This window comes from Myodes glareolus, chromosome 26 (assembly GCF_982192425.1).
Source record: "Myodes glareolus chromosome 26, mMyoGla1.1, whole genome shotgun sequence".
NCBI classification, from domain to species: Eukaryota; Metazoa; Chordata; class Mammalia; order Rodentia; family Cricetidae; genus Myodes; species Myodes glareolus.
The window spans coordinates 24525668-24553462 of NC_142051.1; the positions used below are offsets into that span (position 1 = coordinate 24525668).

The window sequence follows — 27795 nt, forward strand, 5'->3', positions numbered from 1 at the left end:
CTTTGACTCCCTCTAGTGTGATAAGAGGCAAAGATGCCAATGGACAGTCCTTACATTCTTCAGTCTCTGACCTTCCGCTTCCTGAAGGGGTCTCATCACAGAAATTAATCTAGCAACATGCGGAGCATTTCACTTCTTACTCTCCATATCTTTGTAGCAATTTCTTGAAATGTCATTTCCAATTCTCTTGATGAAAAATAATGTTCTGGTTTATTTAATACAGCTATTTCTTAATCAGAATGTGACATCTGGATTTCCTGGTTCCCCAGATAACAGCTAGGGAGTTAATTATAGTGTCAGTAGCATGAAGCGGATGCTGTCAGAAGATCTTCAGAGGGGAGCTTAGGGGTTGCATTTAAGGACTGGAACCTGGAGGGTGGGAGGTGGAACTTTCTCTAGCAAGAAATCTGCTTTGCATTGGGATAGCTTGATCTACAGTGTGTTCATCAGGATGGGTTGGCACCTGTGAGCTTGATGTTATGGCAGAAGGATAAGTTGTTGCATCTCAAGGTATTCATAGTTACAAGGACAGAAAACTATTAGCAAATCGTGTGTTCTGAACCCCTTCCTCCTGTCTAAGACTCCTTATTACCCTGACAGTCCTAATCACTGTCTTTTGCTGGATCTTATCCTATGCCTGTCATTAGCAGTAGTTCTTTTATTAATCCTCCAATTGAATATAAAATTTCACTAAATAGGATATTTGAATCACTAATGTTCAAAACATGAACTTTCTCTAATTGAAGTGACCAAATGAATTATTTTTTTCAGCATCCTTACTATTCTGAGTAAAATTAGTTATATAGAAAATGTGCTTTCTCTATCATAATAGTAATAATAATAATAATTATAACAACACCAACATGCCAAGACAGCTGAAAGTTGAAAGAGTATAAATAGAAAATAACACAAGCATCTTAGAAGCGTATGTTATCTTCTCATGTAGAGAAGGGTTATTATTTCTTACTAATCCTTTTCTGAATTTTCATTTAAGGAAAATTTTTTTCTTCCATCTTCTTTCAACACCCCTTTCTCGCGTGAAGTGGGAAGACCAACTTGCCGACATTGCTAATAAGATTCCACAGTAATCCCAGCTCCCTGTTACATGCCTTTATTGCAACTGACCAAGTAGGCAAAGGGAGTAAGATATCTGTGAGTTCTAGGCCAGTCTGGTCTTCATCGACAAAGAGAGTTCCAGGCCAGCTAAGACCTCATAGTGAAACTATCTAAAAAGAACCCTATATTGTTATGGTACCAATTACAATTTATTTGTTTTGTTATTTGTCATGGGATTGTTTCTTAGTATTTTAGGACACAAGTACTAGACTTTGGTAGGCACTAGAGACAGCAGGCCCTTTTTTGGATTCCAAACGTGTCTGTTAACAAGCTACACGGGTCTTACATTGCTGAAACCTCTAGAGAGTTTGAACTCTAGTTGATTAGAGTGGCCGTCTTGAAAAATTTTAACAGCAAATACTTTTTCAATTAGATTAATTGGAGCAGCTGAAGTGCAGGTGGAGGCACAGAAACCCCTAGAAAGGTCTGTTCCCTTCCCTAACATGTCCCAGTATCCTGTTAGGTTGTGTTTGTATACAGCACAGAACTTCTGCTTCGCATGCTCCCTTTAAGAATGTAACTCTTCAAGGGTATTCTATCTTTCACATCAGTTATCAACAGAATTGAGGTGACTATGTCTTTAAAACTATGAGGGAGAAAACACTGTTAATCTTCCCAATCATGTACATTTCTTTTTTATCATTGGTTGTATGTTTTGGGGAAATAAAAATAAGATGATTATTTCATGGATACAAAAATGCCATTTTTTGAAAAAAAATGAGATTATAAATGCTACAAAGATATCCGTGAATTCTCTCAAGCCTCAGAAACAGCTAGTCCTTGTTATTGACTATAATAGAAGGGACACATGCTTAGTATCTAAAACCTTAGACCAATGGTTCTCAACTTTCCTAATGCTTTGACCCCTTTAATACATTTCCGCACCTCAAGATGCAGTTCTCGAGACAACAAGCTAAACCTACTAGAAATACAGCACACAAATAAGCTTTATATTGAACAACATGATAACTTTAGATGAGTCTAGGAGGAATATCCTTTCTAGTGCTCTTTTTTCTTTTAGCCTTTGTTGCAAAGACTACAAGCTTATGTACTTTTCCATTCTTCTATCTCCTGTCCTATTACTATCCCCGCAACCCTCTTCCTTTTCTTTAGCAGAAATGCACCATATGAATTACTCTAAATATATCATCTAGTTTTAAAACTGAATGCACCAAATATTGTTGTTTTCCTTTCCTAATAATGTTTTGGGGATTTCTCTCTTATTGTGGTATAAGGATATGTGAACAGGTCCAGTATTAAAGAAACTGCACAAGTACTAAAGAAATGTAACTCAATACTGAAGCGATGTAATAAGCCATGCTTTTCCCCCTAGAGACTGGATCCCCAATAACAGCATCATGTATTGGATTGGGTAACTCCAAAACACCTCCACCAGGGCAAGCAGGAAAATGTGTTCCAGGATACAATGGTAAGTCATGATACTGACAGTTTGAAATGTGTACTGTGAATTTGATGATTTTTTTTGCCTAGTGTATAGAGTACCTGATTTTAAGAATATCATATATTCGTAATGAATACCTCAGTTTTTGCTATGACAAAGAATGCTGTGGTCTTCTAATAACTTCCTTTTAATAACTAAATCAGTCAAGTAAATATCACTTTAAGAGTCTTTTACGGATATAGGTTTGAAATTATGGCATGTGAAGTGCCCAGTATTTACATATATCATTTCATATTTTCTTGATGCATCTTATTTTGTCTGTAGATTCATAAGTATTTAAAGATGAATAACATGAAGAACACAGAAATACTCCACATCATTGCTATAGTAATATAGCGCTTTAGTTTTTCAAGAACATAGAAGTCACCATAGCTTTCTTTGTTTCATGCTTCGTTAACAAAATATCGATAGTTTCTTCCATAATGCTTTTAAAGAATGTTGAAAAGGCTCTTGAATCTTGTTGGCTAAAACTAATTGAAGAGTAAAAGATTTTAAAGGAATATTTTTTACTATGGGATTTATATAGCAATAATATATCCTAACAGTATTGATCTTTTATATTTATAGTAGTGGCCATTTTAGCCAAATAATTTCTAAGGGACTACCCTCCTTAGTTGCAATTTTTTAACTTTTTCAACATTCAATTATTATTTTTCTAAATGTCTATTATAATTGTATGGCTTCCTAGGGCTTGTGAGTTGTGATGTCATACAACCAAGCTGTTGCACAAGCACCACAACACAAAATTAGGAATGAAATCTCAGCTGTTAGTGCCACAAACACTTCAGAGATGCCAGGGAGACCAAATTGATACATATTCAGACATTCAGTGTAAAAAAGGGAAATGAAACATCAAGGTTGTATGACAGAACACACACACACACAATGTGTGTGTGTGTGTGTGTGTGTGTGTGTGTGTGTGTAGGTAATATATAAAGGTTTATATATAATTTACGTATGACACACAATTTTGTGTACTACATTTATGGGGAAAACCCAGTTTTCAGGGACAATCTGCTTAATGTCATGTACTGGCTAGTTTTATTTCAGCTTGACACAAGCTGGAGTCATCAGAAAGGAGAGAGCCTCTATTGAGAAAATGCTACCATAAAATCCAGGTGTAGAATATTTTCTTAGTGATCAATAGGGAAGAGTCCAGCTCACTGTGGGTGGTGCTATCCATGGTGGTAGTCTTGAGTTCAATAGAAAGTAGGCTGAGCAAGCCATGGGAAACAAGCCAGTAAGCAGCACCCTTCCATGACCTCTGCATCATCAACTCCTGCCTCTAGGCTTCTAACCTGATGGAGTCCCTGACTTCAGTTCCTTTTAGAATTAATTGCTATGGACTTGTAGCAAAATAAACCCTTTACTGCCCAAGTTGTTTTGGGTCATGGTGTTTCATCAACACAATAGACAGCCTGACTATGACAGGTTACATATATGTATATTTTCAGGGCAGATGATTTGGCATTGGAAAACCAGTTTATGTGCTATTCTATGGGGAAGACTATTTCTCCTACTCCTGGCTTGCTTAGTTAACTATAGTTCTTTACATCGCATTGAAGCCTCATGAGTGTTCTCTGTCCACTTTAGCTTGCCTATTGCTGTTGCCCTTATTATGGTCATGTTTCAACAATCATGTTGGACATTTTGCTGAGGGCAGATATCTGTTTTATTATCCTGTAAAGCCTAGGCTTCTCTTGCCATGGAAACGTGAAGTCATGTCTACTGAGTCCCTCATCTGAACAGTTGTCCCCCTCATTCTTTGATCAGAAAACTGGCTTTGTGTTGAGACAGTTTTAGGGGTTGCCAATTGTGGGAGATGTTAAACACATTTTCCCCTTAGTATTTCTGTTCCATTTTGATACCCAGTTCTAAGAAAGAGTTAAGCTATGATGCTTCACTTCAATACAGAAACTCCTCATTGTCTGAAAATCAGTGGTTTCCAGAGGACGGTTTCAACTGCTCTAGTTGAGGAAGCATGAATTTAATGGCTGACTTATTTTTGGTTCTTTTTATGGTTATACAGAACTTTGAAGGCATAATATAACACATAGAATTATGATAAAGAAGCAAACTACTTTGGGAAAGGAAAGGAAGTCTTTTTTAGGAAAAAGATGCAGGTGATTAATTTAATCATGTGTCAGTGTATTCTTGTAGCTGTGTAAGTAGACTGCAGAGAAGAGAGCAGCATACAGACTCTACAAAAAGAAGCTAGATAATTATGATTCATGTCTATGTTTGATACACTATAATGTGGACACATGATTTGCTAATAAAACACTTTCCATATTTTATGAGGACATCACAGAAACTATTGGAATGATATTTAGAAATGTAAATTTTCCTAATTTACATGTCACAAATGCATATTTGATTTTATCGTTTGTATATTTGACTGTATTTTTAATCTGCATCCTTTAGTTTATTAAAGATAAACATTTATGGTTAAGATTCTTATGTGGACATAACTATAAAAAGAAGTCTATGGGATTCTTAGACATATTTATTTATTTTAGGGAGGTCCTGAGGAAATTTATTGTCTTACTACATGTGAAATACATGGCCTTTTGTACTTTCATAAAACATATTTTAGCTTACCAATATATCTTCATGGTCTTACAGGAATACAAATAATATTTTGAGCTAGAAACTTCAGGATTGAATTTAGAAAATATGGGAAAATATTTGACGTTTGAGAGTTAGTGTTGTGTTCACAATTATGTTCAGACTTGTGTTCACATTTTTCTTACAGTTATGATTTTGGATGACAACATGCAAAAACTGAAGGCTCGGAGCTTAGGAAATATTGTGGTAAAGTAAGCAAAAATTTTGACCTGACCACTTAAAAAATAAAAAGAAATGGTTATATTCAGGTCAAATTGATTGAACTGCTTTGATTTTACAAGTGGTGAAATATATTTTGCTTTTGCATGATTCCAGCTCAATTGTAATCTAAAATGGAAGCCCCATAACACACAACATATTCAAATTAAAATTTAAAATGCAATTCTTGCTCTTTAAAATAACCCTTTTCTCAATTGACAAGTAATTTATAGGTGATAAAATTATCTTGTATATAAAAAATATAAAATTAAATCAATGGCCAGTCCTAGAAACATGCATACAAGTAACATTATACAAACTGAGCAGGTTATATTTAGGTTATATTGTATACATATATACAATGTTATATATATATATTAACAATGTTATATATATTAACAATGTTTTATATATATATACAATAACAATGTTTGAAAAATAAGACATGAATTTGAAAGAGAGCAAAGAGACTTATATAGAAGGTTTTGGAAGGAAGAAAAAGAAGGGAGAAATGATGTAATTATATTATAATCTTCAAAGGAAAACACAAGACAGTAGTTTATGTGCCCACTTCTCTCAGCAACGTCACACTAGTTGTGCAATGTACAGTCCTGGTGACATATCTACCACTTTGACATCATCTTGGCACACCAGATGGGATGGTGCTCCTGTAGGATTTTCATGCAAACTCCTTCCACATGCTTTTGTCTCTCTAGTGAGTGCAGCACACAAGGGCTTGGGCCATGCTGATGCAAGCAACCTACTAGTATTCTGCTAGTATTTTAAAGTGGATCATTTCCCAGTATGTATAGATTTTTGTATTTGTTACTGTTAAGAGCATCTATGTTGCCAGCTTCTGTATTCCATAACTGTATCATTCATTTATGACTCCAATGTTTACTCGTACCTATAAAGAAAATATTACTGTAAAACAGTTCAGTGTTTTGAAGTGACAGTATATTACAAATGGCATGTTTTATTCTATTAAGAAGACATGTCCAATATTTTATCTATATGATTATGTTTGTGAAAATGAGCTTTATGATGCCGCCAAATTACCTAAGGGTATATACATTTTTAATTATGTTGCATCATTAACCAATTTGTGATAGAATACAACTGTTCATTTTTTGACAAGTTTATATTGTTGACTCAGTAAAAAGTTTTATGAGCTGCAGTTTGCACTTAATCCTGTCTTAAAAGCAGTTTTGTTTTTTCCCCTGACCTTTAAATTTTTTATCTCTATTATGAAACTCAGTTCTTTTTATGCTTTTATGGTTACACATAATGCTGTATGTGGATCTCTTTGGTTTTATCTTTTCTCTTTTTCAGGTCATCTGTGTTGTCTTGAATATTTAATCATATGGAAAATCATTGAATAAAATGTAACATATTATTAAATTGCTGACAACAATAAATATAACAGTTTTTAAAAACATTTTTGCTAATCACCCAGTTAGCTGGCAAAAATACTAAAATTTGAAGTGAAAATATTTCAGTGTCCATTTGTTATAAAATACTGTAAAGCATCATAATATAAAATATGAAATGTAATTGATTAAATTGGTAGCCACATGACCTGTGACATTTAAATAATTGATACAGGCTGCCTTTTGCCTCGAACATAATTTTCACATCCTTATTGATATGTCTGAAATAGTAGACTTCAATGGGATGAGTTGTTATGAGTAAAGAATATCACATGTCAGAGTTAAAACAAGATTTGTCTTAAAATTGATTTCTATTGAATGAATTCTATTACTTGTATTTTCAGATAGTACATGGTTCCCCTTCTTCCATAAAATACACAAATGCTATAAATTTAATTCAAAGAGTTATGCAAATATATTTTTTCATGTAGAATTATTTTAATACCCATGAAATATAATACATTCCTATAAAAGTTTAAAAAATATAAAGTATGTTCTTTTAAAACAAGTCTTTTCTCATTAGACTATCTAAGAGTATATTTCTTCACCTGTTATTACAGTAACTAACTACATAAGGATTATGGAACCTTTATAAATGTAGTACATCCAAAAAGATGGAACATTTTATTATTGAATATTCTGGTTGTATTCACATTTCTTTAAATCATATTAAAAACTAAAAATAGGACGACCATATGCTCCAACTTTCACCCCTGGGCACATGCCCAAAGAACTCTATACCCTATCCTAGAGATAATCACACACCCATGTTTATTATTTATTATTTCTCTATTCATTGTAACAAAGAATTATAATCAACCTAGACATCCGTCAATAGATGAATGGATAATAAAAGTTTTATATATGTAGATATATGTATATAAAGTTCTATACATATGTGTGTATGAATACTAGGTTTCTAAAGAAAGACATATTTCTTGAAATTAATAACTTATTATATAACAACAATTATTATTATATAACAACTCTTACTATTATTTAACAACCTCTTGAGACAAAATAGGGAAAGAGTAGGGTTTGCTAGAGAAAACATGAGCCTGTTTGTGACTGAATACTCTCCAAATTTATGGAAATACATTTTTTAATTTTAAAACTCTCTATCAGTATGCACCTTTATATAACCAAACTTTAAATGAATTATCTCTATCAAGGGGATTTTTCAGAATTTCAGTGATAACATTTGAGACCCTCATAGTTTTAAACCATTTAAATGCCCCTCATTATGAGTGGCTTTGTCATGCATGAATCCATAGGTTCACAAATATAGTAATATTGCTCATGAAGTATAACTTTTGCTTATGACTTGAAGTATTATTTAAGTCCTTGAAGTTAACAGAACTTTTGTGTAAAAGCATTCCATGCTTAAACTGGCACCAGCAAGGAATGGTGTCTTCCATCTGCATCAAACAGAAATTTTAATACATAGATTCTGAGTACTAGATTTCATCATAAATTATAAAGATGTAATGTAGCAAGAAGTGATAGAAATTGATTCCTCCTTTAGTTGATGGTGAAACTATGTATTTGAAAATAAAATATTATAATAGATGAGTAAGGTAGAATAAATGAGAAAAATGGGCACAAAGATGTCTCATTTTTCTCTTTTAATAGCTTTGAAAGTTTTTTGTTAATAAATTTACTTTCAGATTCATATTTTACTAGTCATACCAATCAATTTATCAACTGGAAATTTTTCATGTACCCTAGTGCTTGCTTAACTTGTATGTGTAGGGTGATTCTTGATTAGAAGCAGTGACATGTGGAAAAATCAAACAAACCAAGTTCATACCTTCTGCTCATCTTGGATTCTGCCATTTGTTCTGTACCAATTATAACATTCTAAAAGTCATTTTTGTATGAGTGATATCATCAAAAAGCATTCTAGTGATGTTCAAACTACTGTGGGTCCTAAGACTGAATGATCAATATTCCTGTGTCCTTTCTGTTTGGTGTCAATTAATTTCATTTAGAGAATTTACATTTGTCTTAGAAGAGAAAATCCATGTCGATGTGGCTGTTAGAAATCTTTTGATTTTGAAGCATACTGCAGCCAGCTAATTTGGTGTGACAGTTATGGTGTGTGAGTTGCTATGAATACAAAATGCTCATGAATTTTAGAAGGTGCTCCTGTAATTGCATCCAGAAATCTAATGTGCAGAAATAAAACTGTGAGTCAGTAATTTTCAGACAACATAGAACAGCACATTAAAAAGATTTTAACTGCAGTTGCCTTCCTTCAAAACATGGTGCTCACAGTTATTAAAACCATTGGTCTCTGACTCTTCCTCTCTCAGGGGTATACATCTTTTTTCTGACCAGGTTCATTGCTTCTATGGGAAGCACGGCTTATCTACTTTCTGCTGTGTTCCTCTGACCTTGTCTTAAGGCAGTGATAGGATGGCAGAGACTGTGTGGAATTGTCCAAATGGCTTTTACTTCACCGCCAGCCAATTTCTCATTCTGTAGATACTGAGCTCCTGACTTTAATGTTTGTTCGTGTCGTGACAGTTTCACAGAAGTTATTCATATAGCATGCTCCCATCTGGGAAACCACCAGGAGAGCTTCCTTTGGGGTGTATCCTTTGACTAAACACGATTATGACAGAGGGTTATCATCCTGCTCTCTTCTAAATCTTTGATCCTGGTTTTAATGTGATCTTTTTTTGGCCCTGTGATAATGCTGTCCGGGAGATGAAGAGATCAGCATCTTTCTTAATTTTGACATGAAGCAAAGAGTAGCATCAGTAATAACACAGCTAGGACCCACTCAGTCTTGGTTCATATGGAGAGAAGGGGATGTTTTAGGCTTTCCCTTCTAGGAATAAAGAGTAACCTCATAGTCAAATCCCAAGAAACTGCTAACTGTAGGCACCACCAAGAGGACAAAGATAGTGTTTCATTCCAGAATTCTGCAGGAAACAGAAAAAAAATGCTTCATTTCTGAAGCCCAGGGTTTTTGAGTAGAATAGAGAATAAAGTTTAGGTTTCAAGATGATAAGGAAGCATCATGCAAAGGGGAGCTTTGTATTTGAGATAACTCGGGGCTTGGTTGCCATCTTCAGCAAGTGACATCATGGTTTTGCTTTTTAGTGACCTCATAAAACTCTGACCTTCTCACACAGAAACCGCTGCTGTCTTGGCTATTTGTTTCTCAATTCAGTTTGGCCTCTTTGGAAATGGTGTTACATTAACTGAACCACTATTTTGCAATTAGAGAAATTTAAAAAAATCCAATTCACCCTGCTTGCAAGAGTTAGGGAAAACATCACACAGTAGTAGGATTTGGAGGAGGAAAATAGAACACAACAAGATTGTTTGAATATTTTCTCACCTCCCTTTTTTCTAGCCCAGTGCATTCTTTTTATTTTAACCGTATAATGTATTAATTTTGTAAGACATTTTGTAAGTCAGGAAAATACTCCATTGTACCATTATTACTGAAGGAGGAACTGTAATTTATATAATATTTAATATAATATTTAACATATCAATAAGGTCAAACATGTTTGATTGGAATACCGCCCGAAAAAAAGTTGTCTCTGTCTTGTCCACATAAAAGCATATAACTAACTTCTGTCTGGATCTTTTGTCTCACCTATTATCTGTCTGTATGTCTATCTATCTATCTATCTATCTATCTATCTATCTATCTATCTATCTATCTATTTATCTATCTTTCTTAATGTATGTGTTTATCACAAATAATTTCAGTTTGAAACTTATCTGCTTTCTCTAACATTATAATGAAACTTGTCTCGGAGGTCTCTATTTAGGCACAATTTCAATATTCAAAGAAAAGCATCTGAATTTATCAAGATATCACATCTTGTCAGTGAGGATCAGAGAGCATTCCCTTCCATAATCTTAAAATGGTGTTGGACTTTTGAACACTTAAGCTGTTTTCTTCAAGTATTTAATTGACTTGAGCCAACCATTCTTCTCATTTCTAGTAATATACATCTTATCTTAAGTAGGGATATAAAATTTCATTCTGGAGGCTTCTGGAAATGTAGAGTTCCATTTACTGCTGTAAAATATTCTTCCCAACGTATCTTGGGGATTTTCAGTTTACATTATTTAACTCACATGGAGAAGTGACATAACGTAATAGCCTGTGATTAAAATGTAACATATTATAAATGAAGAAAGCGTTGTTAACTATCGACTTTCTCCTATTTATATTATTGAACTACTAAATGCTTCCATTTCACTTTATACTAGGATCTCCATGCATCAGAGATCATATTTATATCATTGTATTATTAATGCATGACAGGCAGAGTGAGCGGCAGCAAGCACGGAGGAAATAGCAAGTGAAGTACACGAATGAAGGAACTGAAGGTGTGATTTAGCACACGGGTGAATTTGTGAACGAATGTAACAGGTGAATAATTCCCCTGATGCTCTTTCATTTTTCACACCTCGTCTTCTCTCCACAAACTGCTTGTTGCATTAAGCCATGAAGCAACATCTCTCTTGGTTAAACACAGTACCAACATTTATTTCTAGTGTAAGCTGGGTGCGGTGGCACGTGCTTTAATCCCAGCGCTCAGTGGGCAGAAGCAGAGGTAGGTGGAGATCTTAAATTTGGGGTCCGTTTGGCCTGTACATGGAGTTGCAGGCCAGGCAGAGTCACGCGGTGAGACTCTGTCTCATAAAAGCATTCATGCTTTCTCTTCAGACCCTCCTTTGGTTATCCTGTTCATTGCCAGAAATGACAATCTTAAGGTTAGTCATAACATTTCACTTAAACATTAAGTTTCATTACTGAGTTTGGAACCCATTTTAAAGCAAAGTTTGTCCTTCTATTGAGATACTTGAACACTATTAGTATTCTCAGACTTCCTGTCATAGATACTGTGATCACCTGGTTCTAAATCATCCTGGTTTCTTGTTTGTTTCCCTCAGTTTTCTTCTTCCTCGTCTATAACTCTACCTTGGTCATCCTACTCATCCCCAAGCTTTGATACTTACCAAGACACTTATTTCTATGTGGGTTATCTTCAAACGTTTAGACATAGGATTATTATTTGTTTCTTTGTTTTACTGCAATGTGTGTGTGTGTGTGTGTGTGTGTGTGTGTATGATCGTGTGTGTGATACGAACTATTGATTTTCCTGCCTTTATCTTATAAGCGTTTGGATAAAAGACATTAGTCACACTACCTTACCAGACATGGTTTTAATCAGCATCGTAAGTGATGCCTCTCCTTTTGAAGATACTCGTTGAGTGGGGAACTCAAACTCCTTATCTCCTTACATCCCAGGCTAAATAAAATATGAGGAAACAGCAATGGCTGGTCCAAAAAGGATGCTGGTACCTAATTTATAGTTTTCTTCAGAAGTGAGGATTATTGAAGTAGAAGGGTCAAGGACATAAATCAGACTTCAAGATGAGAGGGAGAGTGTTAGACCAAAACACTAGGATATATGTGAAGATATAAAATGATGGCGCCTGCAAAGGAAGAGGGGGCTGTATTTTGAAACCTGAACAGGAGCTTCGTTAGAATAAGAGGGATGGGGTTAGGTGGGTGTTGGAATTATGGGGACGTCATACTGATGCTTATGAAATAGAATTCCTACTTTTATGTGGATACAATAAGAGAAATATGATTGTTTAACAATAGGTTCCTCAGTATGCACCGCTCTCATTACGGGGAATATGCGTGCGAAGAGCCGGGTACACATTCCTCTGTACCAACATGCTTTAAGTCTCTGTTATCCTTCCACCCGGATGGATGCCAGTCATCATTACTTATTCCAGCCTTATTTTCCTTTTTTTTTCTCATAATGTAATGAAGAGAATGTTGTTAAACTATTTGTCTGTCCAAAAAGGATACTAGGAGTGTTAGAAAGGGATCCATACCTTGACATATTTTTGTTGGAAAAATTGACAGAGACCTCATCAATGTGAATCCGCATCGGGTTTATTCTCTTTTATTTAACAGATAATCTGCTTCACCCATTATTGCTGATCCCCTGGTCCTTTGTAGGATTTGATTTTCCACTTAATGTCTATTTTACGTCTGTACTTTTGGCATCTCAATGATGCCCTTAACTTGATTATTGGACGTTGTTATATTAGTGTTATATTTCAGTGTCTGAAATTGACTTTTATTCCTTTTTGCACACCATTAGCATACTGATTTAGAACAAACTGAGAAAGCAAGGATATTTGCATGGCGATTTAGAAAGATCAGTGTAGTAAAGTCATTTGAAAGAGCCTAGGGGTCTTATCGCCTTGGCCTGCTGCCTTTAAACAGATTAAATGATGAACGCTAATGGTCAGGGTTGCCACGATAGCAGTGAGTCAGCGTTCTACAGCTTTTGCTGTTGCCTTGCATTTTGTGAGTGCTAAGTGCTTTTCCCATGCGTTTTCTGCAATTACATAATGTCTTGAAATATTAGCATATTCCTTTTTTTTTTTTTTAAAGAGAGAACTAAAAGTCCTAGTATGAGGGAAGTTGAGCTTACCGTGGGGTGACTGAACGTGGTAGAAAAGGGGAGTGCCAGAAGCGACGCCCACAGAGGTAAAACAGGTGCTCCCACTTCAATTAACATTTTCTGATACATGTGGGAATAAAATTCGGTGTCATGTATTCCTGATGTTGGGACGACCTTGTGACCCCATTACCCCCGTCTCATCAGTTTGGCCCTGAAAACATCGTGTGGGCCATCTCTTTTCAAATAACACTAATTTGATGGTAGAAAGGAAAGAATGCAGTATGGGATTGGTCATATAGAAAAGAAACACAGAACCTTGTATTTTGTATGCTCCATGTTTTCATGCGTTCAGTGGAGTTATAAAATATACAGGGCTCAGTGGTCCTGAAAAGAAAGAAGAGCATTCAGTGAAAGGCAGCTTCAAAGAGGGAGAGGAATAAAAATGATAAAAATGAGGTCATATACTAAGTACCTAAATGAAAATATTCCATTATGCAGACAAAGGTGAAAACTGATATATTGATACTTTGCAAAAAATATTTTTTTTACAATAGAAGTGTTGTTCTTATATAATTTACTTTTCCACTGATATAGTGTGCTTATTAGTATTTTGATATTGTGTAAGTGCTAAAAAACTATAATAATTCTTAAATAATTGTATTATTTTATGGTACTCTACTTGCCCTCAAATTAAACATGATCTTCCCAGCAAATTAATGGTCTGCATTTGAATGAGAAAATGTATCATTTTAGTGCAATGTAAAATATTAATAGCTATTATTGATTGTTTTTATTATTTTATTCATAGTAATTTTATCTTTCCTGTGTTTGTATAAGGCTGCCGTTACCACCTGGGGCTTTTTCGGGACTCTGGAAGAATCAGGAAGCTTTCAAACATTTATACTTTGAGAAATTTCCCGTGAGAACTTTAATATACTTAAATTTTCTGTGCTTGCTATGTTTTTTTGGGGGGGTAGTAATTTAAGCAACATGCTTCTAGGATCATGGATCAAACAGAACTCTTCAAGTTTATACAAACCAGCCTCCAGGTACAAGGATAACAGTGACCAAGTCAGAATTATCCAAACCAGTCATTTGGATGATTACTGTCATTCTCTACACACAGGGAATTTTCATTCACTCTTCCTAACTATAAGTATCAGAATATTTAAAAATTAAATCCAGTAACATTGGGCTCCAATAATTTTGGACATTTTACTGGACTCTTCTGTACGGACTCAGAGCAAGCAGCTGTTCAGAGCTAGAAAGTCATTAATTAGGACAACTCACTACACTTAGTTAATGAGTGAAGTCTAATGTATTTTCCATCCCGTTATCTAGCTTTGGCAGCCTTTCTTAATCTTTTATTTTAAAATACCATTTAAAAATAAGTAAATTTACACATTAGAGACAGTATCCATAAAGCCCAGTTTCTCACTCCTGTGACCCAGGTGACCAAGCTTGGCTTCCTGGGTGTTAGTTTGTCATTCATCTGTGCCCTACCTTCATGGCAACATGGTGAGGGTACACAGCAGCATCTTGCCCTCCCCTCTTCTTTATTATGTGCCAGGGTAAAGTAAAGGAATGATGAGAATTTCATAAAAGCCATGAGTCCGAGTATTTAGCATTCTGACTTTATTGTATGGGAGTGAAAGATGGATGCTCTACTCAACCAGAAAAATGACAAGGATTGAGTAGCTTTCTTTAGAAAGACATCTCAGAGACAAGTGACCTCAGCAGCCAAGATTAAACATTCTCCTGATCAAGTGTGGCAGAAATATTTGTCATTTGTCTTGACTCCAGTCAACCAATTCAGTCTATGTGATGGGCCACAGGTAATTCATCAGAGTACAGATACAATTCATTATCACCTAATGATGGCAAGTGATATGCACATGGGGTTTTAGCAGGATTGCCTTTAAGATCAGAAGTTTCTTCTAAGTTCCAGTGTATGGCTAAATTGCACTCATGTGCAATTTACCTTGACATGTGCCTTACTTCCTGACCTCACCTCTTTTGTCCTCTCCAGGCTTAATAAAAGCATGGGCCAAACAACTTAATCCAGCTCATTCAGGTTAGAAGAGAAAGGGTTGAGCCTAGGACCAACGTAGCCTGCCCTTCCCTGTTACTCCAAGTGGCCTCTCATAAATACTGCACACAGGAAGAATTGCAGTTCATGAGGGTGTGTGTCTACACCCGCCCTCCACCATACACCGCATTTTGTCGAACTTGTTGAAGTCTGGTAAAAAAGGACTGCATTTACTCATTTCACAGAGAACCACAGCAAGTATTAGAAAGATTAACAGATACAGAAGTCATTTATTTGGATTTGGTTTAGAGATTAGGCTTAAATACAAGCGTCAAATAAATTAGACAAATTAAAGACAATAATATGTAATTTTCTTTGTACTTTTTTCTTGATTCTTTTTTTCTATTGCGATTTTTAAACAAAGGTATATTACTTAGAGATTGGTGAAATATTATATGTCAATAATGTTTATTAAATTTCACTGAGGCCTGAGTTCAATCATAATCAAAGTCAGTAAACACGTGATTTTTTTCTATAATTTTTATAGAAAGTTTTTGAAATAGATACAACTTGAAATCTTTATTAAATTTTATTTAATAAATTTTAATAAATTTTAATTTATTAAAATTCTCTTGGTATACCAAAACGTATCAGAAATATTTAGCCATAACTTCTCCATTAAAGAAAGGCTTTGGGTTCACAAATTTTATAATTCCAAGTTCAAATACATGACTTGAACATATATAAGGACAGTTTAAATTATTCCTGGTTGTTAACTGAGCAAAAATATCTAGTTAGGATTCAAAACAAAAAGCAATTTAACCTCAAAGCTTGTGGAAATAGTCAAGTGCTCATAATAAATCAATTTTTGTCCCCTTTTATACTTTAACAAGCGTTGAAAAATGATCATGCTGTTGCCTACCACTGCTTGCTAACTAAATCTATGCATTCTTGCTTTCAGGGATACTATGACACTATGGATGCTGGCTACATGGATGAGGAAGGTTACCTATATGTTATGTCCCGGGTGGATGATGTAATAAATGTTGCAGGCCACAGGATTTCTGCAGGTGCTATTGAAGAGGTATTGATGAATACTGATGTTCTATACAAAGTAGTGTCAATGAGCCATGATGAACTGTTGAAATACTGAGGTTCAGTCATATGGAAACTGACCACACCTTCATTTATGAGAAAAGCTAGGTTCTTCTCTCTCCAACCCCTACCTCTCTCTGTCTTTCTGCCTCTTCCGCTTGTGTGGATTTTTATTTTATCCACACTTGACTCTTTCCTTCCTACATGTTTGGTGAGACATTACAAGCATTTGTACATACTTGTTCCCTCTGCAAATGCCTCTGTACATTTGCTGCCTGCTACCAGATGCTTACCCATCTTTAGCATCACAGTATAGTACTCCTTCATAATCAACCTTGCTTTTAGTCCTCAAGTTATTTAAATTTTTTTGTTTTGCTCTCAATTCCTGGAATTTTTTCAGTGTAATTTATACAAGCATCTGCAATTGTTTTTCTCTATTTAAATTTTTAATGAAATCAGGTAACACTATTGCATTGTACAAACTCTGAGTTTTTATATGTATATAGATTCTTGTATACATCATCAGAAGAAAGAATATAAGTATTTCAACATTCAATAATTCACATGAATTATTTAATATCACTTTTATATTCTGACCCTCATAATTCTTGGCAACCCTGGATTTTTCTTTGCTACTAACATACAATTTTTATAAGTAACATAAATACAGTTTTGCAACCTTTTGGGACTAGAGTTTTTATTCTAATATAATGGATTGGTTATTTATTGGAGTTTCTTTGAACATCCATGATTTTTGGTCGTTTGACATTCTGGTGTAGAATTACACTGTTAGATGCTCTGATGCATTTATGTATCTATTAATCCATTGGACAAATGGATTGTTCTAATGTGGACAATTTTATGAAATAGTATTTTGTTACATGCATTCAATTTCAGGTTTTTTTACATATAGTTAACAAAACATAAAATAGTACTTAAAATTTTAGAAAAGTCACAATATTTACATTTACTAGCAATTAGTATTTGTAAACTACTTCAAGAATATACCCTACTTTCAACAGCCTTTTCATTGCTATAGGCTGTATACTTACAGTATATTTTCTAGGTAGTATGAGAGTACCTATGTATGCTTATAATAACCTGTGAAACTCTTCCTTTTCCCCACTGAATAATCTTAGCTTATCTGCCACAAATCAACTGATGCTATTTGAGTAGTCTATTTTTAGCTCAGCTGTTTCATTAGGCTAGGAGACATTATTTTGTGTTCCCACTGACAACGTTTGGCAATTATTTCTTCTTATCATTTACAGACCTTGGTATTGTTACTCATCTTTAAACCATTAAAATAGATAGATAATGATACTTCATTATGGTATATTTTGGATTGAGGTAACCATTAACAATGTTGAACAGATTTAAGTACTTATTTGTCATATATATATATATATATATTGATGAAATGTCTGAAAAATATGCCTGTTGGTTTGAAATGTCTTGATCGGTGCTTCAGTAATATTGTTTTACCAGTATGATTTTCCTTTTCCCCGCTAAATAATCTTAGCTTATCTGCCACAAATCAGCTGATGCTATCCGAATGGTCTGTTTTCAGCTCACTTGTTTCATTAGTCAAGGAGCCTGCCATTTCTCCAGGACCAGTCTGGATTGGTATTGTAGCCCTGAGGAGGATTTTTAAAGTCAAGTAGTATGTTCCCTGCATTTGCTACTCTTTCTCAATATCATCTTAGCTTCTCTGGCTATTCTACTTTTATAGACATGATGAGTTTTTCTGCAGCTACAATGAATCCATTCACCAATGTTGATTGCTACAGTAAAACCCATATATATTACATTACAGATTGCCTTGGGAGAGTTTATATCTGAATGACTTTGACCTTCTAATCCATAAGTGTTATATCCTTCCTCATTGCTGTAGATATTCTTTGATCTTTTTTTTCATAATGTGTTTTGTAAACATATTTTGGCAGATCCGTTGTCAAGCATTTGATGTTTAGCTGTTGAAGGTAGGGTATATTCTTTAAGTAGTTTACAAATACTAATTGCTAGTAAATGTAAATATTTTGACTTTTCTAAAATTTTAAGTACCAAGCTATTTTTGCTAACTTTATGTAACTAATTCTAAATATTTTTTTAACCTTTAGGTATCTTGATATAGTGTATGTACAATCACACTATCTGAATGTAGTTTCTTTTCTCTTTTTAAATCTGAAGGTAATTCTTATTTTTATGGGCTTTTTGAACTAGATAAAATTTCTTATGTGATACCATTGAGAATGGCGAAAGTCAACAGGATGGCTAGAAGGGTTCTAGAATTGATCATTTCCATTTCTGCATTAGATATGATGTAATCCCTCCAAGTTAAGCTGTGTCAAGGCAGTATTTTGGTGTTTGTTTTGGCCTTTTTTAATATAATTTTTAAACATATTTTTTGTATTTTTTTATAATGTGGAGCTTACATAGAAGAAACTGCAGACTGTCCCGAAACCTTCCAATGTAGTGCTTTTCCTCATTTCATACCTAAAATGTGAGGAGATTTATTTATTTATTTATTTATTTATTTATTTATTTATTTATTTATTTATTTATTTATTATTTTTATTGAGCTCTACATTTTTCTGTCTCTGGCATTCGCCTTTACGCTCAGCTACACAACACAGAAGTTCTGAGGGGAGGGTTCTCAGTAAAATTTTCAGTTCTCAGACCCCTACAGTTCATTTCATGTCTTTCTACATCTGCACTTGGTCCGGCAGAACTTGTTCCAGGAAGGTGTGATTGCCTTTGTCCCCTTCTTACCTTTCCTTTTCCTGCAGTGACTTATTCTTGGGCTCCCACTCTTCAACATATCCAAAAAAATTATTGATTTCTTTACTTTGTCTCATGACTGGTTGCCAGGATAGAGTACTGCCTTTAAAGCGAATGTGGAATCCAAATATCAAGCCTTTATTCACTGTTGCTCTCATTTGCCTTTAATTGGTTTGTATATGATAAACTGACATTTCGCTTGGTCGTTCTATTACTTGGGTTCATTCCACAGTATCCTCATGTATAATATTCACCGGGAGAGAAGAGGTAAGGGTCTTTATGAATCCTGGCATGTCCTGAGGTAGAGCAGGGTGAGTCAGCAGAGATCCATTCTTGGTTTTAATAGGTCCTGATTGGGAATGCAATGAACCGTGAGCCTTTTAGTGTTTTTAGTGTGGAGTGGAGAGACTCCTGTTCTCCCTCCCACAGGGTATTCTGTTTCTCATGAGAAGAAAAAGGTTCAGCTTAGTTGATGTACAATTGGTGTAATGTGGAGAGTCTGGGAGTCAGGAACTAGTCCTGCTTTTTTTTTTTTGTAGTATTGCTATGGAGTGGGGAAGATAAGGCCCCCTTCAAGGCTTCTTCCTCTGTTTCTTCACTTGGGCCTCTGCCAAGGCTTAGCAGGTTTTTCTTGGATCTTTTTCTGTATATACTTATTGGAAGTTCCACCTTTGATAATATGTATTTATGTGGACATATAATATTTATTTCCATATATATCGGGAAATATATGTATATATGCATGTATGTGTATGCTTGGAAAAAATAGGAAATAGAAGGAGTAAAGAGTGTAGATAGGGGTAATGGGAAAGTATAGGAAAGTGAAAATAAGCAAAGTATATATGATGACCATTGAAAATGTCCCTATATGCCTATCTCTGCATATAATGAATAATGGCAATAAAATTTAAAAATTGAAAAAAAAACTGATAGCTTTGAAAAAACTGATAGTTACTTAATTTTGCCATTTTTACAGAAGAGTCTATGACTGAGAAAGGTGTTATGAAACTTCTGGTAGGTATTTTAGCTGATAAAAAGTCACTGTAATAAGTCTCATTAGAAAAGATAAAGTAGATCTAGTTATTTAATTTTTTTATTCCTATAGGAGAACTCCAGAATAGTTCCTATACTGCGTGGAATAAACACAGAAAAATTCAATGAAGGAAAACCTAAAGCTAGCATGATTAACAATTCAGTGTATCAGGATCCAAAGATTCCAAAGTCCCATTTTTCTCCTTTTAATTGGCAGGTTCATCTTCTTTAATGGCTATGCCTGACTTCAGGTCAAACTAAACAACTTAATTTTTCTTGTAATGATGACCTTATTTTTTTTATCTTTTTTTAAATGACATCTTTAGTGTCAGTCAGTGTGATGTTCTTGAATAAAAAATCACACACTGTCTTAAAATGCATGTCCACCATGTGCTATTATAATATCTTGCTATTAAATAACAACGTTTTTGTCATAACTTGAAATGGAAATTTTTGCTTCATGTATTTCAAAGTGCTGGCAAATGCTGGTTCCGCTTGTATGAACTTTTAATTTCTTGCCTCTAGAAGATTAATGCCCAAATCCATATGCTGTTCTTGGAGCCTTGCTAATCAAACTATGAAGGTGATGTTTGCACAGCCCTTATCAGTCAGAGTTCTTAGTTCCCTTACTTTTAGGATGAAAACTATTGTCATAGTCAATTATATGGTTATATGTTATGGATTTTTATGGTCTACTGACATCCTCCTCATTGTGTAGCAGAATTCAGGCAAGCTCAAATGAGCAGAGAAAGTAGAAAAATGAAGAAAGCAGACCTTACTTGTTGATTTTCAACAGAAATATTGTTACAGGGTCTTAGACTATTTCTTAGCCCTTGAATCTAACATGTCTCTTAATATAAATAAATGATTACTTATTATTGAATATTTATGCTTAATAAGAAACTTTATTTCACATTTGGCTTGTTTTCCCTTTATTTGGAATATCTGTGTAATCACTTACTCATAGGCATGTCCCTGTTTCCCATTAAATATCTTAGAAAATTAATATACAACATGTGCGTGCAATGTTCTCTCTAATATTTTTACTCTCTGTTATTGATATGCCCAACCTGATGAGCAAGGCTAGAATGTTGATGCGTCTAGAAGAAGATCATATGTGATATGTTTTAGTGAGAGGTGACTTATAACGCACTCTATATCACATGACTTTTAATGCTATTATATGATTATCTTGTTTTTAAATGGCTATGATTTGTGATAACCAGAAGCTTATATTTTAGTTTATTTCAAAAGAATGTAAGGTCCTGAATCTATTGAAAAATCCATTTCTATAAAAGTAACAGTTAATTGCTGATTTTAAGTATGATAAAAAATGATTACCTTTTTCTAGTTTTACTAATTAAAACTTCTTAAATTTTTTACATCTTATCTTTTTAAATTAAAGTATAGTTACATTGGTTCCTCTTTCCTTTTAATCTATTTAAACTTTCCCATACATTTCTTTTCAAATTCATGGCCTATTTTCATATGTATGCATATATTTCTATATATTCATGGATATATTAATATTCATATATGTATCTTACAGCATCTGTTTATTATTGTTTATGTACATGTGATTTCAGTGTTTACCACTTGATATTAGATAATCAAAGGGCTAAATAAAATTTTAAAAGGGTATTAAATTAGTGAGCATAAAAGCAGCTGATAATCTATGAAAATTACTGCCCAAAATACTTTAGAATACTCTGATCTTTCTATTCTTTGTACAAGAAAATGGAGCTGTCAAATACTTTTTATAAATTTAAAAGGACATTATTCTTGCAGACCCCAGTGCATGAAATAGCCTCCTGTGACTACTTAGCAATAAGATCTATTTTAAACTTTGATTAATCTTTGAAAGCCTAGCAAGGAGCTGGTGAACTGAGAAACTTGGAGGGAGTTCAAAGTGTCCTCATGAAAATTGGGACTGAAAATTTCTGGTTTGGGCTTAGTGAGACAACTTGAGCAGGAACCAGCATGTTCTCTCTTCCTCAGCTCTCTCTTACTGCTGTAGACAGAGACTGTGGGAAAAACACTGGACTCTCAGCCTTCATTTTTCATTTGTAGCAAAAGTTTAAGTTTGTTAATTAATCTAATAATATCCCTGGGAGTATGGGAATCTGCTCTGAAAATGCTGCCTGGGAAGCCTGGGGCAGACTCTTTGTAGATTCTTCCCTTGGATGTTTATTTTGATCAAGCACAATGTTCTGCAAAGTTAGCTATTTTGTTTGTTATTTTAAGGATGATGCCAAGACAATTGGGTCTATTTCCATGTATGTATATTTGCCCATCCTCTCTAAAGACCCCTGGAAATTTCAGTAGGCGCAGAACGTCTGTAACCATGCACTAGAGTACTCCAGTGGCAGAGGAACTGAAAAAGCTTCTCCTTTTTTTCTGACCATGGAGACCAACAGTTCTCATGAAATGACATCGAGGATGACTGACTTGAAATATTTTTTAAATTAAAATAATTTTTTAAATATCTTGTTCAAAATTATATCCTTTCCCCTTTATTCCTTCTAACTTTTTCTGTTATTTCCCTTCTTATTCCCTTCATGTCCCTCTCTTGAACTCTCAAACTCATAGCACCTTTTTCTATGATTATTATTGTTACACACACACGTACACGTGTGCACACATATACACTTCAACATTTAAATACAACCTATTGAGTCTGTTTAACATTGCTTATATGTAATATTTTTAAAAACATAACTTCAAAACTTGAGTGTGTTTCCTTAGAGACTTAATAAAATCCCGTAAATTCATTAAAACATATAGAAAAATGGCCATATTTGGAACAACAATCGCAGATATTTAGCAAGACAGTCATGTTTTATGCTGTACTCCTGTCTTTCGTCTTAAGGCAAGTTTACTATGAATAGTTCATTGACTTCATGTGGAGGCGCTGTGCAGAGAGGGCTTTCATTGTCTTCTCCATAAAATTTTGATCGGCTTCTTTTTCTCAGATATCATCAATGTGTGTTATGATGTTGTTCTTTTAAATTGTGCATTTCAAACTATTATCTACTATGCAAATATTATGAGTACAGCAACCAAGGAATTCTTCTCTCTTCCTTTATAGTACCTATTGAATGGTTGAAAAGCATAATATTCATTGTTCCAGTGAGCTTTATTTAGAGTTGACACCTGTTTATGGAAAACGGCTTTGTATTCTTACAAACTAAAAATTTACCTGAGTAGATAAAATAAAACACTTTGATATTATATTCCAGGGAATTATGTGGTTTATTCATAAATTATCCTTTCAGCTTAAAAAGCAAACAATGATATCCTATTTCAAAATGTGTCACTATTAAAGAAAAAATGTGTAGCAATTAAATGTTAAATGGAAAAAATGTACAGTGTGAAAGCTTTGATATTTATTTTTAGTTGGTGGTATTGCCATACAGACTAGGCAGCAAAATAGCTGAATAATATTTTAAATAAAAATCATTTGAAGAGATTACATCAGCATGTTAAAAAAAAACTAGGTTACAGAGGCTTGGGGCACCAAGGAACACTTCATTGATGACTCTAGCTAGTAAAGCAAAAGAGCCATTTTCATTCATCAAAACAAAATTACGCTATTTTGCCTACCAAATCTATGTGTCATTTGCTCTGAGTAAGTTATTTTATCATAATTGGCAACTGACTATAGTAACTACCAAAAAAATAAAATCAGGAAGTAAGTTATCTCTGCATTTTCAACATATGGAATTTAAAAAAATAAGGTTATAAAAACGGGAAATTTTGAGAAAAGAAACTGTAACAGACTAGAAGTTGTAGCTAAATATGTTGGCTTACAGACTGCATGGTGTATCTGCAGCAGAACTTTTTAGATTTTGGAGACAAAGAAGGAATGGCTGCTTCAAGCACTTCTTTAGCATGCCCCATTCTCTGCATTTGTAGGAGTTAACAGCTGTGTGACCAGAAACACAAGCCAGGCGTTCAGAGAAGGGATATTGTCGTGATTTGTATTACCACTTCCAGTTGGGGCTGTGTGAGGTCACACATTGGATTTGTGCCAAATATCTTGTGTTTATTGAGAGTTCCAAGGGTTTTGAAAAGAGAAAGCACAGTTTTAATATGGTTTCATAAAGGAAATCAATGGCAAGTAAAAATGAACACTTGGGTCTTAAGTGAGCACCTTCCTAATTCTGGTGTGTTTGTTTTACACACATTCCCTGCATCTTTTGGGATTTTTCTACTTTTCCAGATGCTTTTTTTGTGAGTATCCATTAGATGTTAGTGTTCCTTATTTTCTTCAAACTTTCTTTTTGCTACTTCCTCGCTCAATAATATGATCTGTGTCTACATGTGATATTCAGGTCATGAGTGTTCTGTATACAACTTTTATACTTAGGAGTCTTCAATGTATCTGAAGGGACCACCTCGAGGCAAGACACAGTGTTTTTTTCTAAGTCTAGCAATTTCAAGCTTAAAAAAGCAAAAACAAACAAACAAAAACCTGAATCTTTTCCAACCACCTACTCAAGTTCATATCTTAGGGTTTTCTTATTATCTTTACATAATCTCTCTAGATTATTCACACACAGACACTAAATACTGTCACATAAGATTATCTGTTTTGCTTCTTAATGTGATATTTTTACATCTACTACCCCAACATGAGTACACTATAAGACCCTTAGTATGTTACCCTGTCTAAACAGACACCTCCTTCCCTCAATAGTTTGCTATTCTCCATACTGATATAAAAGTTCATGTTTCTCAAAATATCTTCTTATACTTAAGTATAAAAGGTCAATCTGAAAATAGAAACAATGAGGTTATAATTTTATGGTCCTATGAGAAGGAATTGGGGTAGAGCAAAAGGATTAATGTCAAGAAGGGATCATGGAAATGGAGGAGCAATGAAGAGACAGGACATTTGGAAATAAATGAAGCTATTCTGTGTATTGTACAGTGGTGATATATGCCACAAACTGTCTGAACCTATAGATTATAGCAAAGATGTATAAATATGCACATGAGTCAGGCAGGCTGTGTACGCATGAGGGCGTGATCTATGCAGGGAGTTTCCACTTTCTGCTTAATTTATTGTAATTCTATGCCTACTCTAAATATATACCTTAAAATCTCACTCTGACTTTGCATTTCTTATTCCTGAAATTGCTACATTCCTTGCCAGTGCTTCTAAAAGTTGAATCAAATCTCCAAACAGCTCACTTTCGTAAGTAGCAGCCTCTCTTCTACCATCACCATTGTTTGGTCTCTATTCCTCAGCCTCACTCACTTATTTCATGATCTGAATCAATCTTGGGTAGTTTCACTGAGATTTTCCCTTGTCCCATCTTCCTTGACTGGCAAATGCCTACTAATATCTTCTTATTGTCTTATGCTAAGGGAAACTATCTCTGAGGTCCATATCCTTGGGTGATGTTAGCAGCTTTCAGTGTTATCTTTCATTTAGATAATCCTTTTGCAGATACCTTATCCCTTTTTATAGCTACATGGCCATAAAATTAAACATTTATGATGACTTTTTTTGAGACAGGGTTTCTCTGTAGCTTTTGGAGCCTGTCCTGGAACTAGCTCTTGTAGTCCAGGCTGGCCTCGAACTCATGGAGATCTGCCTGCCTCTGCCTCCTGAGTGCTGGGTTTAAAGGCGTGTGCCATCACCACCTGGCTTTATGATGACTTTTTAACAACTTTTTTCTCTGATAGAATAGACTCCATGTCTTAGTTAGGGTTTCTATTACTGGGACAAAATACCATGACCAAAAGGCAAGTTGGGGAGGTAAGGGTTAATTCAGTTTCCACTTTATCATTGCTGTTCACCACTGAAGGAAGTCAGGAAACAGGGCATGTTCCCAGAGACAGGAGCTGATACAGAGGTCGTGGAGGGGAGCTACCTACTGGCTTGCTTCCCATGCTTGCTCACCCCACCTTCTTGTAGAACCCAGGACTATCTGTTTAGAGATGGTACCACCCACCATGGACTGGCCTCTCCCCCATTGATCACTAAATGTGCAAATGTCTTACAGCTAGATCAACAGGAGACATTTCCTCAGCTGAGCATCCTTTTTCTGGTGACTCTAACTTGTGTCATATTGACTAAACTACCCAGTACAACTGACTCCTTATTAACCCGACACACAAACAAATCACACTTCAGTCACAACCCTTCCTTTCTTATTCATCTCCAAGATCTTAAATAACTTCAAAAGTCCCAAGTTCTTATAAATGCAAACATAGTAAAATTTCAACTCCTTTAAAATTGCCAATCTCTTTTAAAAAGTTAAAGTCTTTCAACTGTTGGCTCCTTTTAAAATCAAAATTAAATACCTTCTTCAAGAGGGAAGAACCAGGGCACTGTCACGGTCTCAACCAAGCAAAACCAAGCTCCACCAGAATAAAGAACTCAATGTCCATTTACCTGGGATTCACTCAGGATCTTCTGGACCCCTCCAGGGGCTTGGGTCATTTCTCCAGCTCTGCCCTCTGCAGCACACACAGCTTGTCTTCCAGGCTCCGGCTGGCTCCACTTCACTGCTGCTGCTCTTCTTGTCGATCTTCCCATGGTCCTGGCATTCAAACTGCTGGAGTCCTTGTTGTAACTGGGCTATTCTTTCACCGATAGCCTCTCATAGACTATCTTCATAGTGCCAAGCCTCAACTTCTTTACATGACCTTTTTAGTCCTGGGTCTTCAACGGCCACTGTGGCTGCACCTTCACCCATGGTCTCTCCTGCCCCCCTCGTCGTGCTAAACCTCAAGTGCTCCCTATAACACTTCCATGCCTTCAAAAGGGTTACGCTTACACATTACCAAATCTGGCTGTCAGCACGAGGTACAACCTTGGCCACCTCTGGAACACAGCTTCTCTGTGCTCTCTGGGAACACTTTCCAGAAGAGTTCACCTCAGTGATGCTGGTCTCCCTTATTCACCACGAGTTTCTTAGCTTCAGCTGACCAGCATCACGCATCCCAGCAAAGCAAAATTTTGCATTAGTAGTTCTGGTCTCTTGTTTATTCAGCCCCAGCTAACCGGAACCACAAACAATTTTAATTCACAATACCCAATGGTCCTGATAGAGTCTCTACACTTCCATCTGAAACTTCACAAGCCAGACCTCTATCTTATGCTGTGCTCTCAACATTCTTGCTTTCCAAGCTCCTAAAGAACATCTCACTGAGCTCTTACCACTCAATGGTTCTTCTAGCTCAAAGTTCCAAAGTCCTTTCACAATCCTCTTCCAAACATGGTCATGTCTGTTACAGCAATACCCCATTATGCTGGTACCAATTTGTCTTAGGGGTTCTATTGCTGAGATAAAATGCCATGACCTGACTGACATTTAAGCATTGGTTTCATTCCTGAAAGAAGTCAGGAAAGGATCCTAAACAGCGAAGAATCTCAGAGGCAGGAACTGATGAAGGGGCATGAAGGGGAGCTGTTTACTGGCTTGCTTCCCGTAGCTTGTTCAGCCCATCCCCTTACAGAATCCAGGACCAGCAGCTCAGGGCTGGGCCCTTCGCCACTGATGACTAAATGAGAAAATGCCTGCCAGCTGAATCCCAGGAAGAAAT

The 27795-nt window shown here is 35.2% G+C and overlaps 1 protein-coding gene across 1 annotated transcript in view; it reads left to right on the forward strand.

The window, feature by feature from the left end:
• The window catches only part of Acss3 (acyl-CoA synthetase short chain family member 3), a 161697-nt gene that overhangs the window by 129004 nt on the left and 4898 nt on the right, over window positions 1-27795 (forward strand). The window contains exons 10-13 of the mRNA XM_087902008.1: window positions 2450-2545; window positions 5334-5397; window positions 14136-14217; window positions 16289-16411. Of these exons, the coding sequence (XP_087758134.1) occupies window positions 2450-2545; window positions 5334-5397; window positions 14136-14217; window positions 16289-16411 (365 nt within the window). The remainder of the gene's footprint in view (window positions 1-2449; window positions 2546-5333; window positions 5398-14135; window positions 14218-16288; window positions 16412-27795) is intronic.